General features: G+C 31.1%; 1 protein-coding gene across 1 annotated transcript; it reads right to left on the bottom strand.

The window, feature by feature from the left end:
• Positions 1-10,156: 10,156 nt before the first annotated feature.
• Positions 10,157-11,263, bottom strand: LOC149557638 (uncharacterized). Its single transcript, XM_089830362.1, has one exon. It carries the CDS (start codon positions 11,261-11,263, stop codon positions 10,157-10,159), a length of 1,107 nt encoding a protein of 368 aa, XP_089686488.1.
• Positions 11,264-15,733: the final 4,470 nt, after the last annotated feature.

The raw sequence follows: 15,733 nt of genomic DNA, 5'->3' as shown, positions 1-15,733 counted from the left end.
ATATTCAAAATCCAATTTGGAAATAATCAACTAAAGTCAACTGTGGTCAAATTTGGTCAACTTTTGGTCAAACTTGGTCTTCTAGACCTTCAAATCATTGCAAATCGACTCTGAATTTCCTTCTAATTGTACTGATCTCTTCTATATGCTGCTAAACCTTGGATTTCTTCTGTATCTTTCATCATAACTCCTTACATCATATTTCTAGTGTATCATCTTTCGATTTCACTCCCGAGGGGGCAGGATGATTACATCATTGAACTTGAAATCAAAATCGATCTGAATCTTCATTGCTCAAGACATTTTTTTCCCTATCTTATGTCCTCATCACTTGGGGCATCTCATTACTAGGGGCATCTCTTTCTCCTCTATCTAGCATATATGTCATATATCTCATCTTTTTATTAGCTAATTGTATCACTCTTAGGTATCTAGACATTTTGTTTGGATCCTTAAACTTTAAGCTCTGTTTTGGAGATAATCTTTTAAATACTTATCAAATATAGGTATCTAGGTGTTCCATCTGAATCCTTAAAGATTAAGCTCAATTCTAGAGATAGTCTTTTAAATGTTTATCAAATCTCAGGTATTTAGGTGTTCTATCTAGATCCTTAAAGATTAAGCTCCATTCTGGAGACAGTCTTTTAAATGCTTATCAAATCTCGGGTATCTAGGTATTCTATCTAGATCCTTAAGGATTAAGCTTCATTCTGGGGATAATCTTTTTAATACTTATCAATTCAAGTATCTAGGTGTTTTATCTAGATCTTTAAAGGTTAAACTTTCTTCTAAAGGAAACCTTTAAAATTCTTATCAATTCAGGTATCTGGGTATTTTATATGGATCCTTAAAGGTTAAACTTCATTCTAAAGGAAACCTTTAAAATGCTTATCAATTTAGCTATCTATGTATTTTATCTGGATCCTTAAAGGTTAAACTTTGTTATGAAGAAAACCTTTAAAATGCTTATCAATTTAGGTATCTAAGTGTTTTTATTGGATTCCTTAGGATCAAGCTCCATTCTGGAGATGGTTCTTAAAAGCTTATCAATTGATCTTTGTATCATCAACTTTGGAACCAATCTCATCTTTGCGTCATGCTTTCTAATTTTCTTTGAATTGAATGTGTTGCTTGCACATTCATTCAAAGAGAGGGAAAATGTAATACCCCAAAATTGGCTCATTACCATTATACCAATTATGGTCTATTTGATTAGTTCTTAAGTCCTATTTAATTAGGCAATTCTTATTCTGATTGTTGCTACTTGACTTAATTGTTAGATGCAAAAAAACCCTAATATGCATTTATCATGCTTATTATTTAATTCCTATAGTATTTACTCATATTAGTCACATTGAAACTTATTTGATTTAAATTAATTTTAATCTAAAGTATTTATACTTTATTAAATTAAATTATATCCTAAGGCTAATGTACTAAGGAATTAAATTTATTTAATTTAATAAATATGCCTATTCTAATTAATGGAATGAAATTATTTAATTAAATAGAAAAGGTATTTATGAGGTTATATCTCATTTTATTAAATTAAATATCTTTCCTAATTCTACTCTTCAGTTCTAAATGGAAACTTTGAGGGAACTATCTCTCAAATTAGAATCAATTTAGTTAACTTGATCTCACACTCATGGCAAGTTTAGTTAACTACTCATCACACTCAAATTAGAAACAATTCACTTCACCTGTACAAGAAAGTTTCCATCTTAACTAAATCTTTGCTTCAATCCCGACCGTTGATTCGAGTTGATCTCACTTGTTGATGGATTCCAAGAATTCTATTTAAGGGACTCATAATTCCTCATTAAGGAGGTTGAATGGAATTGATATCGAATTGCTATTGAAATTCATACTTACTTAGCTCATATATTTACACACATTTACATTCCTAGCTTAATCTCATTTAGTTTAAATATGCATATGCTTAATCTAGTTTCCTTTACATGTTTTTAGGTTAAGTGCATATCTCATTTTAGATTACATTGCATTCTCACATAGATTAGTTGTATATCAAATCCTTCATTCTTAGAGGGTTTGGTTGCCTAAGCCTCATCTCTAAGGATATTAAATAGGCAAAATCCCTTTAGATAGGAGGCAACGGGTCGTGCTGTTGAGCATTATAGAAGAACAATTCAATGTTCATTTTAGGATGACTTCACAAGTAATGACCACATTGAGGTTTGTGTGAGGTTCAGAGGCCCACATTCCACGCATACAATGAGGTGATGTCTATAAATGTCAAGTCTAATCATCTCATTCAACTCCTACCTGGAAGAGAGAAGATGAGCAAGAGCATCTAACGACACCAAAAGGGTAGAAAGTGATCAATTTCTATTGTGATCGAAAGGGATCAATGTCAAAAGGGATGTGGCTTAGGCATACCACTAGTGGGCTGTCATAGAGGTGTCAGATCTAGCAAGCACAACTGAGGAGCAATATGCAAGGTAAGAGTATTTGTCCTGCCATCAAAAGATTTTGCAAAGCAATGAAGACAGTGGAGAAACCATATCAGGTCAAAAATAACTCTAAATCTAAAGGGATGAGTTTTGAGCTCAGCCAGAATGATACTATGGGATATGGAGTGATGAAATCTGATGATCCGCTAAAGAAAGAGAGTCTGAATATGCTCAATGGAGATCTGGTTCGAATCAACCAAAGCTAGTCCCCAAACAATCAAACCATATAGAATAGTAGGTCTGACCAGAGAGTCCAAGAGGGAAAACTTGGATGAGCTATCTTGGAAATAGTGTCTGAAGCATTGTCTCTCAATCATGGCAAGGGAACCCATCCCTTTGTTGATATGGGGTTGAATGGAAAGTTTCATACTAAAGTGAGGACCAGAGAACTTGACCCCAAGGTAAGCGTATGAGGAGGCGATCTCAATCTCTTGACCCTAGAAGTAAAAATGTAAGTGTGAGGTCTTTAAGAAATTGAAGACCATGACCTGATTCTTCCCCAAGTTAACCACAAACTATCTCAAATCACAAAAGGAGGCTAATGTATCATGAGTTTTCTGGAGGCTCTCGAGTGAGGAGGTAAGAAGAATCACATCATCCATGAAAAGAAGGATGGAGACTAAAACTAGATGTAAGTAACAACCATCACCTAGAAGGGATGAGTCTCTGATAAATCCCTCAAGCTCATCGATGTAGATGCCAAAAAGAGTGGGGGAGAGGGAGCAGCCCTGCATCACCCCAATAGTGCTCTGAATAGGATTAGAGAGCCCCACTGAAGTCCTAAATCTATCCTCGAATCACTCATAGAGTCTCATAATGGCTGTCAAAAGAATCTTTGCTATCCTAATGTCTCTGAGTCTCTAAAAAAGAGGAACTCTAGGAATGGATTCAAATGCCTTACAAAAGTACATAAAACAAAAATAGACTTTCACAGAGTGATAACGAGCCTCCTCAATGACCACTCTTAAGGTCAAGATATGATCCATAGTCTAATAATCTACTCTAAAGCTGGCTTGACTTTTAGCCCTGTAATTCATCCTATCGAGTTTCCCAAAAGAATACTATTCAGTGTTGTGACATAAAATTTGGCAAAGATATGCCCAATCATGATGGTCCTACAATTGTTGGGTTAGAAATTGACACTAACTTATGAATTGGATGGATCACGTGCCTAGACCAAGCCTCTAGAAAGATGGTACAAACCACTATATTAAAGAGTGTGGCAAGATAGGAGCCAATCATTGGAATACTAAGCTTGAGTAATTCTACATAGAAACCATACTCATCAAAGGAATGAAAATATTAATAATATTCCAATTCCATGAATATATTGGCCACACTTTAATAAATAGAATAGGGACAACTTTCAACCAAGAAAAACTATATTTATTTTACCAAATAAATTATTGATATTCCTTTCGATTCATACAATACAAAAATATTGAATCGGTTTCTATGTGAACCTTCAAAAGTTATCTATCGAGTTATGGTTCCTCTGATATTTCATCTATTTTGTTGCATTGTTACCCCAATCCATTAGTTTCCTCACATGATGGTAACTTCATGATTCCAAGTACGACATCTATTTGTTTAAATATCATCACAAAAATAGTGGCAAACATGCATCCTAAGTGGCTACTACGAAGATGATGTTTCTTAACTCAGACTCAGAAAGATTTAAAGCTCTAAGTTAATTGAATAATATGATTATTTTTCATTTTATGATATGGAGTTCAAAGCTATTGTTGTCAAACACAATATTTATATCATCGTCAACTACAGTATTTTATTATGTTTCCTTGAATACATGCTACATAGTGAAAGGGAATTAACAAATTTTCTTTACAAAAGAATGTGGGATAAATATTCTTGGGGTATAAGTAATTTAATTTATCCGTTGAACATTCCTTTCAAGCATGTAACTGCATGATACAATATGCTTATGTTAGATTCTATCTATAATGTTATTTTTCCATTTTCAGCATCTAGCTTTGAAATGAGTTAACTACTAAATGTTATTGGTTTGTCTATATAAATAGAAACTATGTATAAGTTTATTGTTTTCTTTTATTTTTTTTAATAGATTTTATTTAAGAGATAGTGATAGGTTTTTATTAGAATAGTTTAATTCAATTTTCCATTGTAAAAATTAATATAGTAAATTTCAATGATATAAGAATGTATGAATTATGATAGATGAAATAAATGAACAATAATTATATGTATATCAAAATATATAACTATAGATTTGAGAAATTGAATGTATGTATACAATGTCAGATGAGAGTAGAAATAGACATGAAAAGTAATGTTTAGTAGAAGAGTGCATTACATGATACATATTTTTGATGATGCTTTCGATCATGAAAGAGCCAAGTTAAATTGAATGAAAAGCCCTAGGTCCTCCTCCTAAATGTCGAGGTGAAGAGGTCATCAAATGAATCTCCTTTGAAATTAAGCCTATAGACTCCTTTAGGGTTTCCCTTTGAAACTAAGCATATAGACTCATTTTGGATCGAGATTATAGAGAGGACTAATAATAAATGGCTGGTTCAAAAGGAGTAATGTTAAGCTAGTAAGGTAATATCAAATTGGTGGAACGATCTTTTCAAAATTCTCCTATTTATGCCATAAGTCCCTTTTCTATTCTAGTTAAATATGCTAAACTTATAGAAAAAAAACCAAACACATAATTTTCTATGGATTGAAGTGGAGAAGAAGGGTAGATATCATTTTGTTTCCTAGGAAAGTGTCTATAAACTAATTACCAAATTGGTTTGTGGATCAAGACTACTAAAATTATGAATAATCCTCTTCTTTATAAACAAATATGGAGAATATATGGAGAACAAAAAGAATGGAATTTTTTTTTCTAAAAAGTCAGTATCTTCAATATACCCCTTTGATTGAGGACTTCTTCAATGATAATGACATAGTTCATGGATCTTTCATATGGGACAATATAGGTAATGCTAAAAGTTTGGCTAAAAAAGAAATTTTCTAGAATTTGGGAGATGTAAGAGAATATAATTCTGTTAGAAACCAGGTTTTGGAAAAAGCCTCTTAATCAATTCCATATCTTTTCTTAGACCTCTCAATAATTTATAGATCATTTTGGAGATGAATTTCACACATTTTGCTCCCATATTAGATGGATTCACTTTGAAGATGTTAACTCTATTTTGGCTCTCTCAGATGTTGCTATGCATTCTACATTTTTATTCTCTAATTCCAATAACTTTTTTTTTTGAAACTATAACCCTAATAGGTTTTTTAGTGGCCTTGGCCAATGGTATCCAATTCCAGAATTTTTTCCCTCCTATTATGGCTAAGGCCTAGTTCAAACGTATTACTCCTAAAGTCAATTTTTTTTTCATCCATTCTTTCAGAATAAATTTTTAACTACTAATAACTTGTGTGAGAGGACTTTATCATTCATCATCATTATTACTTGTGTGCTTTAGTGGCCAAAATGGTTCCCCATCTTTTTCTATATTGTTAGTTTTCTTTTGATGTTTGGGAGTCTATCCTCTAGTACTGGAGCATTTGTTGGGTCTTCCCAAATAGTATAGAAGATTCCCTTTTACAATGGAAAAGCCCTATCAAAGGGATCAATTTTTTTTTTGGGAATTTTATCACACCTCTCCTTATTTGGAATATTTGGAAAAAGGAAAAAAATAGAATATTTAGGAATACCCCTAGCTATGTAAAAATATAGGTGAAAGGATTTTTATAAATATTACTAAAAACATTGAATTGTAAGGTTTTAAACTATGTAAATCTAAAGTTTTCTTTGTTCAAAATCTCCCAAGGTGGGACTTGGAAAGACTTTAAAATTCAAAACAAAACAAAAGGGATAACCTTGTTTGGTCTTCTACACCTCACAAATGGTATACAATTTATTTTGATAGAGAAACTAAAGGAAATATTGGAAGAGAAGGGGTTGGTTGAGTTATTTTGTTGCATTGGTGCAATTTCCATTCCATTAGTTCTCCAATTGAACCACATAGTAGAGGCTATGGAAGCTTTAAATGCTCTCCCAATGGAAAAGGTATTTATTTAGCCAACATCATGAATAATATAAAAGTTAAAATAGAGGTTTTAGTGTTGATTGAAAATATCATTGGAAAAATATAAAATATCATTCTCAATTTTAATAAAATCTATATTTTGTATGATCATATGGTAACTAACAAAGTTGCTAATAAAGTTGAAATCATTGGTCCTTTTAGTGATTGAATAATTAAATGGTATGGTATGAACAAAATGATAGAGGAGATTCTTAATCTTACTAATCATGATATAGTTAAACTTAAGGAGAGAGTGATAGGTAATTATTAGGGACAAGACAACTAGATTTTTAATTAGTCCAGAAGAAAATTCCATCTGAAGTTGGGCTCTCTTTCTAATTATTAAGTACTTTTTCTAGCTCACTTTATGAGTGACTTCTAAGTCTTATAGCTATCAAGTTGAGAGAAAAAAAAGACATTAAAGGTAATTATTATAAGATTGAGCATTTACAATGTGAGAGCTAAAATTGCATAAACTATTAACGGTAGAGATTGTAATTTTGAGAAAATTGAAGGACAATTGAACAATAAGGAGCCAAAAAATATGCAAATGGAGAAAAAATAAGAAGATCTATCAAAAAAAGGACAGCCAGTGACCTATATCAAAAAACCTTTTGGATGCAAAAAAGACGTTATTGTGTTGTTTTTGGAAAGTTAAAATGGTTTCCATATTATTTTGCACGGAAAATTTTTGGAAATCACTATGGAGCTCATTGCCAAAACCACTAATTGATTAATAACTCTACCAAAGTTTCTAACAATGGAGTTGGAAATTGTCCATAAACTAAGAAGGAAAGGAAAATATCAAGACAAAGAGTAGGGGAAATTTTTTTGATATGAGTTGGTTAAAACCTTTCTTGGCTAAAATGTTGAATTTTATAATGGAATTCCTAACACTTGATGGTAGGTTCAGTTGAATTGATAACTTTCATTTTGTTTTCCTAAATCACTTTTGTTCAGTTAAATTCATAACTTTCATTTTGTTTTCCTAAATCACTTTCAGTTAAATTGATAACTTTCATTTTGTTTTCCTAAATCAGTTTCGTCATGGTAAGTTTAGTTAAATGTGCAAATGGAGAAAAAAGAAGAAGATCTATAAAACAAAAAAAAGGACAGCCGGTGACCTATGTCAAAAAACCTTTTGAATGCAAAAAAGAAGTTATTGTGTTGTTTTTGGAAAGTTGAAATGGTTTCCATATTATTTTGCATGTAAAAATGTTGGAAACCACTATGGTGCTCATTGCCAAAACCACTAGTCTTACTAATTCAAGTATGATGTTTTACAAGGACTCTAAATTGGTTAATAACTCTACCAAAGTTTCTAAAAATGGAGTTGGAAATTGTCCATAACCTAAGAAGGAAAGGAAAATATCAAGACAAAGAGTAGGGGAAATTATTTTGATATGAGTTGCTTTAAACCTTTCTTGGCTAAAATGTTGAATTTTATAATGGAATTCCTAACACTTGATGGTAGGTTCAGTTAAATTGATAACTTTCATTTTTTTTTCCTAAATCACTTTTGTCATGGTGTTAATATTTCTTTACCATTCTATCTATATAAATATCTTACCCAAAGTTTGAGTAAGAATCATGAACACCCTAATAGACTAGTGCTCCATGAAGGCTTAATGCTCTCAATTTATGAGTACTATCAAAATAAAATCTTATAAATTAATTTTATATGATTATCCACATAAGGAAGAAACATTGACAATCTATGGTTTCATTAACATTATTTCCCATATTTACACAATGATATAGAGATTGTCCCTTTCTATTGGGGTATCCTTCCCTATAGAAATTCCAAAGTAGAGGTACATATAAACCACACTAATAATTAATGAGTCACAATAGAACCCTCACATTAAACAATATCTAAGATTGGCTATTTTTTCATGGAAAGAGTCAGAAGTGGTTCAAGGACTTTCCCCTTTCCCTAAATTAAAATAGCAAACAAACTATAAAATGTTTCTTTTCATTTCACATTCTTGATATGGATATTAGAGTTAGGGACATATTCATTACAACTTTATCATCAAAAACAATAATTTTAAAATGGACCTTAGCTTCCCTATTAAGGTTCTTCTATTTACACAAATGAACACCATCATCCTCATTAAGGATATCTTTTAGCACTAAGGACTATTCCCTAAAGTGAATAGTTAATATGTTTCATAGTCACACCTATTTTGGGGTTCTTTTGAGTAGAGATAAATATTCCCAATTCAATTATGATGATAACTAAGCCTCCATGTAAAAATGGGATTGAAGGATTATTCCAATGCATATTTATACTATAAGAAAAACATATGACCCAATAGAAGGGGAGGTAAATGTAATTTTCATGCATAGAATAATTTAAAATGTTTAAGTAACAACTAAAGAGGGTAAAAATACCAATTAAGCATCTCATATCTCATTATAAATTATCAATTTCCTCCAATAAAGGATTAATAGAAGCTCCATCATATTCAACATTAGAGTTCTCCCTACACTTATCCATGTTACCCTTTACAAATAATATCATCATTTCATCATATATATTCTTTTTATCTTTAAAGAAATTCCTTCCTCTGAGACACATTATGTGAAATATCAGTCACAAACTCTTTAGAAACTATGACCTTGATGCAAAAACACTAAAAAAATTCCACACAATTCCCATCTCCATTGAATTTTCCGAAAGAAAAAAATGGATCAATATCACTATGAAACTGAGCTAACAATAAAAAGAAGAGCTCGGAAATCAATTAATTTCATCATATGACTTCATGATGGGCTATACTCTCACTATACAACTTCCTATTGATTTGGGTTTTAAATCGTGGATTTTTAAAAGTGTTTACAAATAAAAGACACTCTTATCATCATTTTGAATATGTATTTTGACTAATTGGGAGATGATATCATTTACCCACCATTGTTTGTCACTAGCTTGAACAACTCCTAATTTTGTAAACCTTTGTAACTAAATTTCCTTCCTAGTATATATATCTAGAATTCTATGCATTTAAGAAAAAACTAATAATCTTAAATTTTTTTTTAAAGGATTTTAATGATTTGTTTAAAATTTTAAGTGCCTTTCAAAAATTAGTTATTGTTCAACAAATTGGATTAAGTCATACTAAATCACTATGAGAACCTAATTTTAATTCAATGTAGGTTCTAGTACATAAAAAAATATTTGGTGATTTTATTTTTCTAATGCATTAAATGTATCTTTCTCTATTATATTCTTTGAATATTTCTTTTTATAATTCTCTAACAAAACATACTTTGTTTTCAACAAACAAGAAAACAACTTTGAAATATATTCTCCACAAATCATTCTACAAGTACTTTAATATCAATGTTGAAATATGATAGAAAAATAAATCAAACTATGAATACAAATATGTTGATATTCCAAAACAATGATATTACATTATACATACAGTGATTTTATTTCAATCAAAACTAAATAAACTTGAGATTTTCTTATGAATGAACATGGACAGAAATTTGATATTATTTAAGGGCATTAGCATAAGCATCAACAAAAGTCATATAAATATATGAACAAAAATTTGATATTTAATAATAAAAAATTTAACTAGGGAGTGATAATAGCAATTAAACAATCGATATATCAGGCCAGGGCTCAAAAACATATGCATCAACACCAGCTCTTAAGTTCTCTACATGATCTTGCACTGAGAAGCGACTCCAGGAATGATTTTTATTATTGAAAAACACAATATTTCCGCTCTCTTCTCTTACGAAGCAGATGTAATCCCCTGCCACGAGAGATTTGTATTTAAATGTTTCTTGTACTTCTGGAAACAAGAACTCCAACTCCGCTTGGGGCATCTCTTTAGCGTCCGTCCATTGAAGAATGCGACGATTGTGATCAAACGCTAGCTTGCACAAAACTAATGAGAGTGAATGTTGGGTTATAAGAAAAAGTTTCGACCCACAAACCACTAGGTGAGGAGCTTTCAAGTGAGTGTCCTTCCACCACAGTCGAGGACTTCTATTCTTGCCGAAGAACATAATACACTCTTCATTATCATGCAATCTTGTCACCGTATAAAAATACAGACCCTTGAAGAAAACTATATCCTGGCCGGCTCTCAATGGGGTTTCCACCACTAGAATATCCCATCTGTGGTTTGCAAAATTATAAACTTGAATAGAGTCGTGCACAGCTATTACATCAAATTGGTTACGCTCCCACAAAATGTTTCCAATTGTTATACCATGTTCCTTGTTTAGTATTGTCGTCGGGAGTTGGAAAAATGTTTCTCTTCTAGGATTGCATATTATAACGCTTTTCTCTTGAAGATTATTCCCTCTTGCAGGAATTCCAATTTGAGTACGTCCTTTATTGATGGGATTGCTTAAAAATGGTCTAATGTGGTTTGTGTCGTCAGTTGCCACAACTAATCCTCCCACAGATGCCAGTACAATAGGTTTAAGAGGAAAAACCTTCGATGTCTTGGTTGACACATTCAAACGGTAATATTTGTTTTCATCGTTGCGAATGAGGAGAAGCCATGGATGCTCCTTGAAATTTGTCCTCCTCCAAGATAGAAATTCCTCACCATATAGATAATTTTTCCACTGCTTGCAAACGCTACGGTACCTTGCAACTGATTCTGATGGAAGCCAGTTCAGAACGCTTTTGATTGATTCAAAGGATAATTGAGACCATATTTCTGCATCAAGATTGTTAGCCATAGTAACGGTTAGCGAATGGGCCCTCTAGGTTTGCAGACAGTGGTATGTGCAGGAATTTTTATCAGTTTTCAAGAGAGTTGGTCTGTGGGAAATATTATTTAAGGGTGGCTGTTTCCATATTGTCGAGAAGAGGAAGTTGTACGGTTAGAATAAAATGTTGGGGAGAGGAAGTTGTATAATCAGAATTCGAAACCTAATAAAATATTAATATAAATAGTTATTATTTTATACTTTTTGTTAAAAAATGTTTTTATTTATTATTTCAGTGGTACCATACTACCATGGCTATCAATCTATAGCCTATGTGGCAAGCTATACATGCAACAATTTTTTTTGCCGCAGGATCTTAGGGGAGCTGTATTTTGAACGGAGTTTGGAAGAAAAATGGGAAGAAATTTATTTGAGCCAATAATATTATGGATGAAAATTAAAACGTTTTTATGTAAACAGTTTAGCATTACCTCATCCTTCTCTGTATGTTCACTCTTCTATTTTTTCTATCATTAATACTTTATTGAACACTTTAATAAACCTCTGATTCTACTATAAAACAGTAAATATGTATTTTGTAGTGAATTGCGAGTGGATGGATATAGTTTAATAAAAAAATTCAAAGCTGGTACGAAAACTCCACGAAAGCAATATCCTTCTTTCCAGTGATGCACTCTTACAGTTTATTATCTCGCAAAACGCAGAGAACTAGAATTTTGGTTCTAAAACTTTGACGTTTAATAAGTTCCAAAAAAATACACATTTCACTGTAGGGGCTCATATATGAGTGTTCTATTAGACTTATGGGCCTCAACTCCACGGAAATACTTATGCAACAACATTAACAGAGAAATTAAATACCAGTACTGATGCAGTGACTATTCTTTAATTAACCATTGAACATTTATGCGTATAGTATGTACACATGGAGGCGTCTACACAACCGACTGAATTCACTATTTGATGACTTCGTAATTAATTTTAAAATTGTTTTACAGTGATTTTCAAATTTTTATTTAATTAAAAAAATTGTAAACTGGGGAATTCCATGGGCCAGTTATCCCCTGGCCAATAGCCATGGGTTAGTGGATAATGTGCAAGAAAAGAAATGTATTGCTATTAAAACATTCAATATTTCGAATATTTTTCAATTATTATTCTCAGGTATTTTCATTCTAGGGAATTAGAAGGACGAAATCATATTTTCTTATGTTTTCAAGTAGGGTTTAGTGGGAGCTACTCAACATATAGTATTTTGTTTGTCATGTTGCAATCAACTGAATTTATTGGAGGTTATTTTAAAAAGGTTTTTAGGATTATTAACAAGTGTCATATAATGACTTAGTATTTGTCTTTATTTTCAATATAAACTTTATTTTTATTATAAAATTAATTATAGTATATAGAATATTTAAGCTAATAAAAATATTATATAGTATTTTTATAATAATAGTATATATAACAGTATTTATTAAAAGATTGTATAATATAAGTATATAAAATAGTTTTATTTGAATGAAAAAAAATTATTTGTAAAATATAATATTAAAAATATTTAAAAGTATTATGGTATCATGTTCTAAAGTCAGAGTCAAATGATATAAATCACATTATTAAAAATATAATTCTTTAAAACTATCACTTTTTACAATTCATGAAATGTGGTCCATAAGAGTTAAAATGATTCATCTAATCAAACTATAGAATTTTTTTTTTATATAGAAATTATTAAGTTAAAAAGCTTGCATCTAACTATGCACAATGTATTGATTTTATAATTAAATTTTAAAATGATAAATTTGAACTACTTCAAAAAAAACCTTTTCATCGTGAGTTAACACAAGAAATGGAACAATAATACTTAGCTTATGACAAGTACTAATATCTAGTCTCCAATCTATTAAAATTTTGTGTATTTTATTTTATGTGTATGATATTTTCTAGAATACACAAGTTTGTAATTTTAGTTCATTGTGATTTTTACACCCTAACTATAATAATGTTTCACATATTTGATATCCAATGATATCATCAACTATAATAATGTTTCACATATTTCATATCTAATAATTTCATGATTTCTAGGGTATGGATGTGACCTCTTCCTTCACAGATTTATTGATAACATTTCTTCTATTTTCCTTCCTTGGACATAATGTTTTATGTTCTTTGGTTCTTGATTTCTGTTATTCACTTTTTTTTATTAGTTATGGGGAGAGATCTTATTCAAGGGAAGCCACAAAATTACATTTCCCTTAAGAATGACCATGTATTACTATGAAACAAATTGCATCCAACATTAATGTGATGATGGGTCATGACCCTCTTTTCTCAACTAAATGTTAGCACTCTTAACAAGATAGGTTAGTGGAATTTTTGGGCCTCTTGTTCAATGTGACAATGAAGCTATCATTTACACTCAATGGTCTTCCTTTTGAATTTGTCCCCTTCAACAAGGAATCCAACTTAAACTTTTTAGAAGACACAAGAGAATATACCATCTTAAAATAGAAACGCTTACTTTGTAAGACCTTTTAGCTCTCCCTTTTGTAATCTCTTACGCCCATGAATGGACTTATGTTCTTACTGCTGCTAGCTCTCAAATTTCTTCTCTCTTTTGACTATTCTTCTTGTACCCTTGAGATTCCAGTGCCCATCTCAAAGTCCATAATATTTGAGGTAAGGGCTCACATCATCCCTAATACCTATGTTAGATATGATCTTATTGATGACCTCGTAAAGGATGAGGTTGTCCCTTACTCGAGGCATTTTGCCTTGGTTCACAAACCCATTTCAAGGATTTGAGTTTGTTTCCTTCTTTGTTCAATTGCACCTTCTTGGTTTTCTGTCCTATATTGATATAAAAGGCGGCCTCCTGTTTTAGTTTGGACATCTATTAGGTACACAAACAATATAGAATATATGATAGTCCACAGTAGATGCAAGAATTGATTATTGTCCATCAAACATTTATTTGAGAGCAAAAACGATCCAAGACATCATCTATTTAAGCAAGCTTTCAGTGGGTATTAAAAAGTTCAATCCTTCAACTTCCATATTCATCGATCTATGATTTGAAATTAGTGAATCTATTTACATTTATAAAAGCATCATACATCGTCATTTTATTTAATCACAGCAGGGTTGAGTGCGGTGCTTCTGGCTAGAATCTAGTTGTGCTCTCCGGCTTAAGAACGACTTTCATCGTCAAGAATCTTCAGATGAGTGCCATGTTAAACTTCAGATAAGATCTCGTGTAATCTGGTTTCTCTTGGTTTTCGTTGGCTAACATTTTCGCAATCTCTACGGCGGACATAATGCGAATTTATGAAAATAATTGTTTATTCTTGCTTAATTTGAAAGTTACTGAAATTTGAAGGACTCTGATATTTAATTTAGCGCATGGCATTGTTACCCCAATGAGCGCAGCCCATTTAGCTTTTTCACATGGTTGTAATATAGTTGAGATTCGAATGACGACGTCTTTCTGTTAAAATACTATCATAACAAGTGACAAACGTGCATCTAAGTGGCTGTTACGAAGTATGTTTCTCTATTCACACTCTAAAAGATTCAAAGATTCAAAGTTAATCGAATTATAAGAATATTTATCATTCTATCAGACAAAAGTCAAAGCTCTCGCTGTCAACTGAACTATGTTGTTTATTATGTCATATTGTCGTTGTGTTCGTACTACACGGTGAAAGCAGAATTAATTGGACAAATTTCCAGTACAGGAGCATATTTGTTCTCCAGTTCACGGAATAACTTTTTGGGATAAACATTCTCCGAGAAAAGTGATTTAAACTTCCTATTGCCTCATTTTAACTTGCAATGGTTTGATTCACTATACATGTTCTGGCTGTTGTTCTATAATTTAAATTAATTTATCTTACTGTTCTCTATATAAGCTAATCTTTTGGACTTATTAGTTCGTTTATACAAATAAAAAGAGAATTTTGAATGTAATTGTTTTACAAAAGACTATTCTTTTAATTACTTTTTATATTTTCTAAGAAGTTACATTATTTTCTTAAAATAGTTCAGATTTAATTCTTAAGCTAATAGAATAAACTTAAACTGTAAACAGTGATGATGTATGTATATGTAAATTATCTAGGAAAAACAAATGAATAATAATAATAAGCATATTCAAAAATATTTTTTAATAATTGTGGAATTAAAGTGTATATCACAATTAGAAATGAATTTCTGGTATTAGAAAAGGATTAATAAGGATAAGTAAGACTTATATCATAAGAGTACATTGTGAAAATTAACACTATTGCAGTCACTAATTATTAAACTGCTAAAACTAAATTCCAAGCTAATATCCAAAAATAACACAACTGCAACTTCATCAATAAAATACACAATTATTTGCCAATTAATCACATGTGGGCTAACAGTTACCTAAAAGTAACAAGTATATCATTTGGTATGTATTTTTACAATGATTAGTGTTATGAAGTGTCCAAA

Source organism: Cupressus sempervirens, chromosome 5 (assembly GCF_028749045.1).
Source record: "Cupressus sempervirens isolate cs-2001-9-10 chromosome 5, ASM2874904v1, whole genome shotgun sequence".
NCBI lineage: Eukaryota > Viridiplantae > Streptophyta > Pinopsida > Cupressales > Cupressaceae > Cupressus > Cupressus sempervirens.
This window is presented reverse-complemented; position numbering and strand designations above follow the sequence as displayed.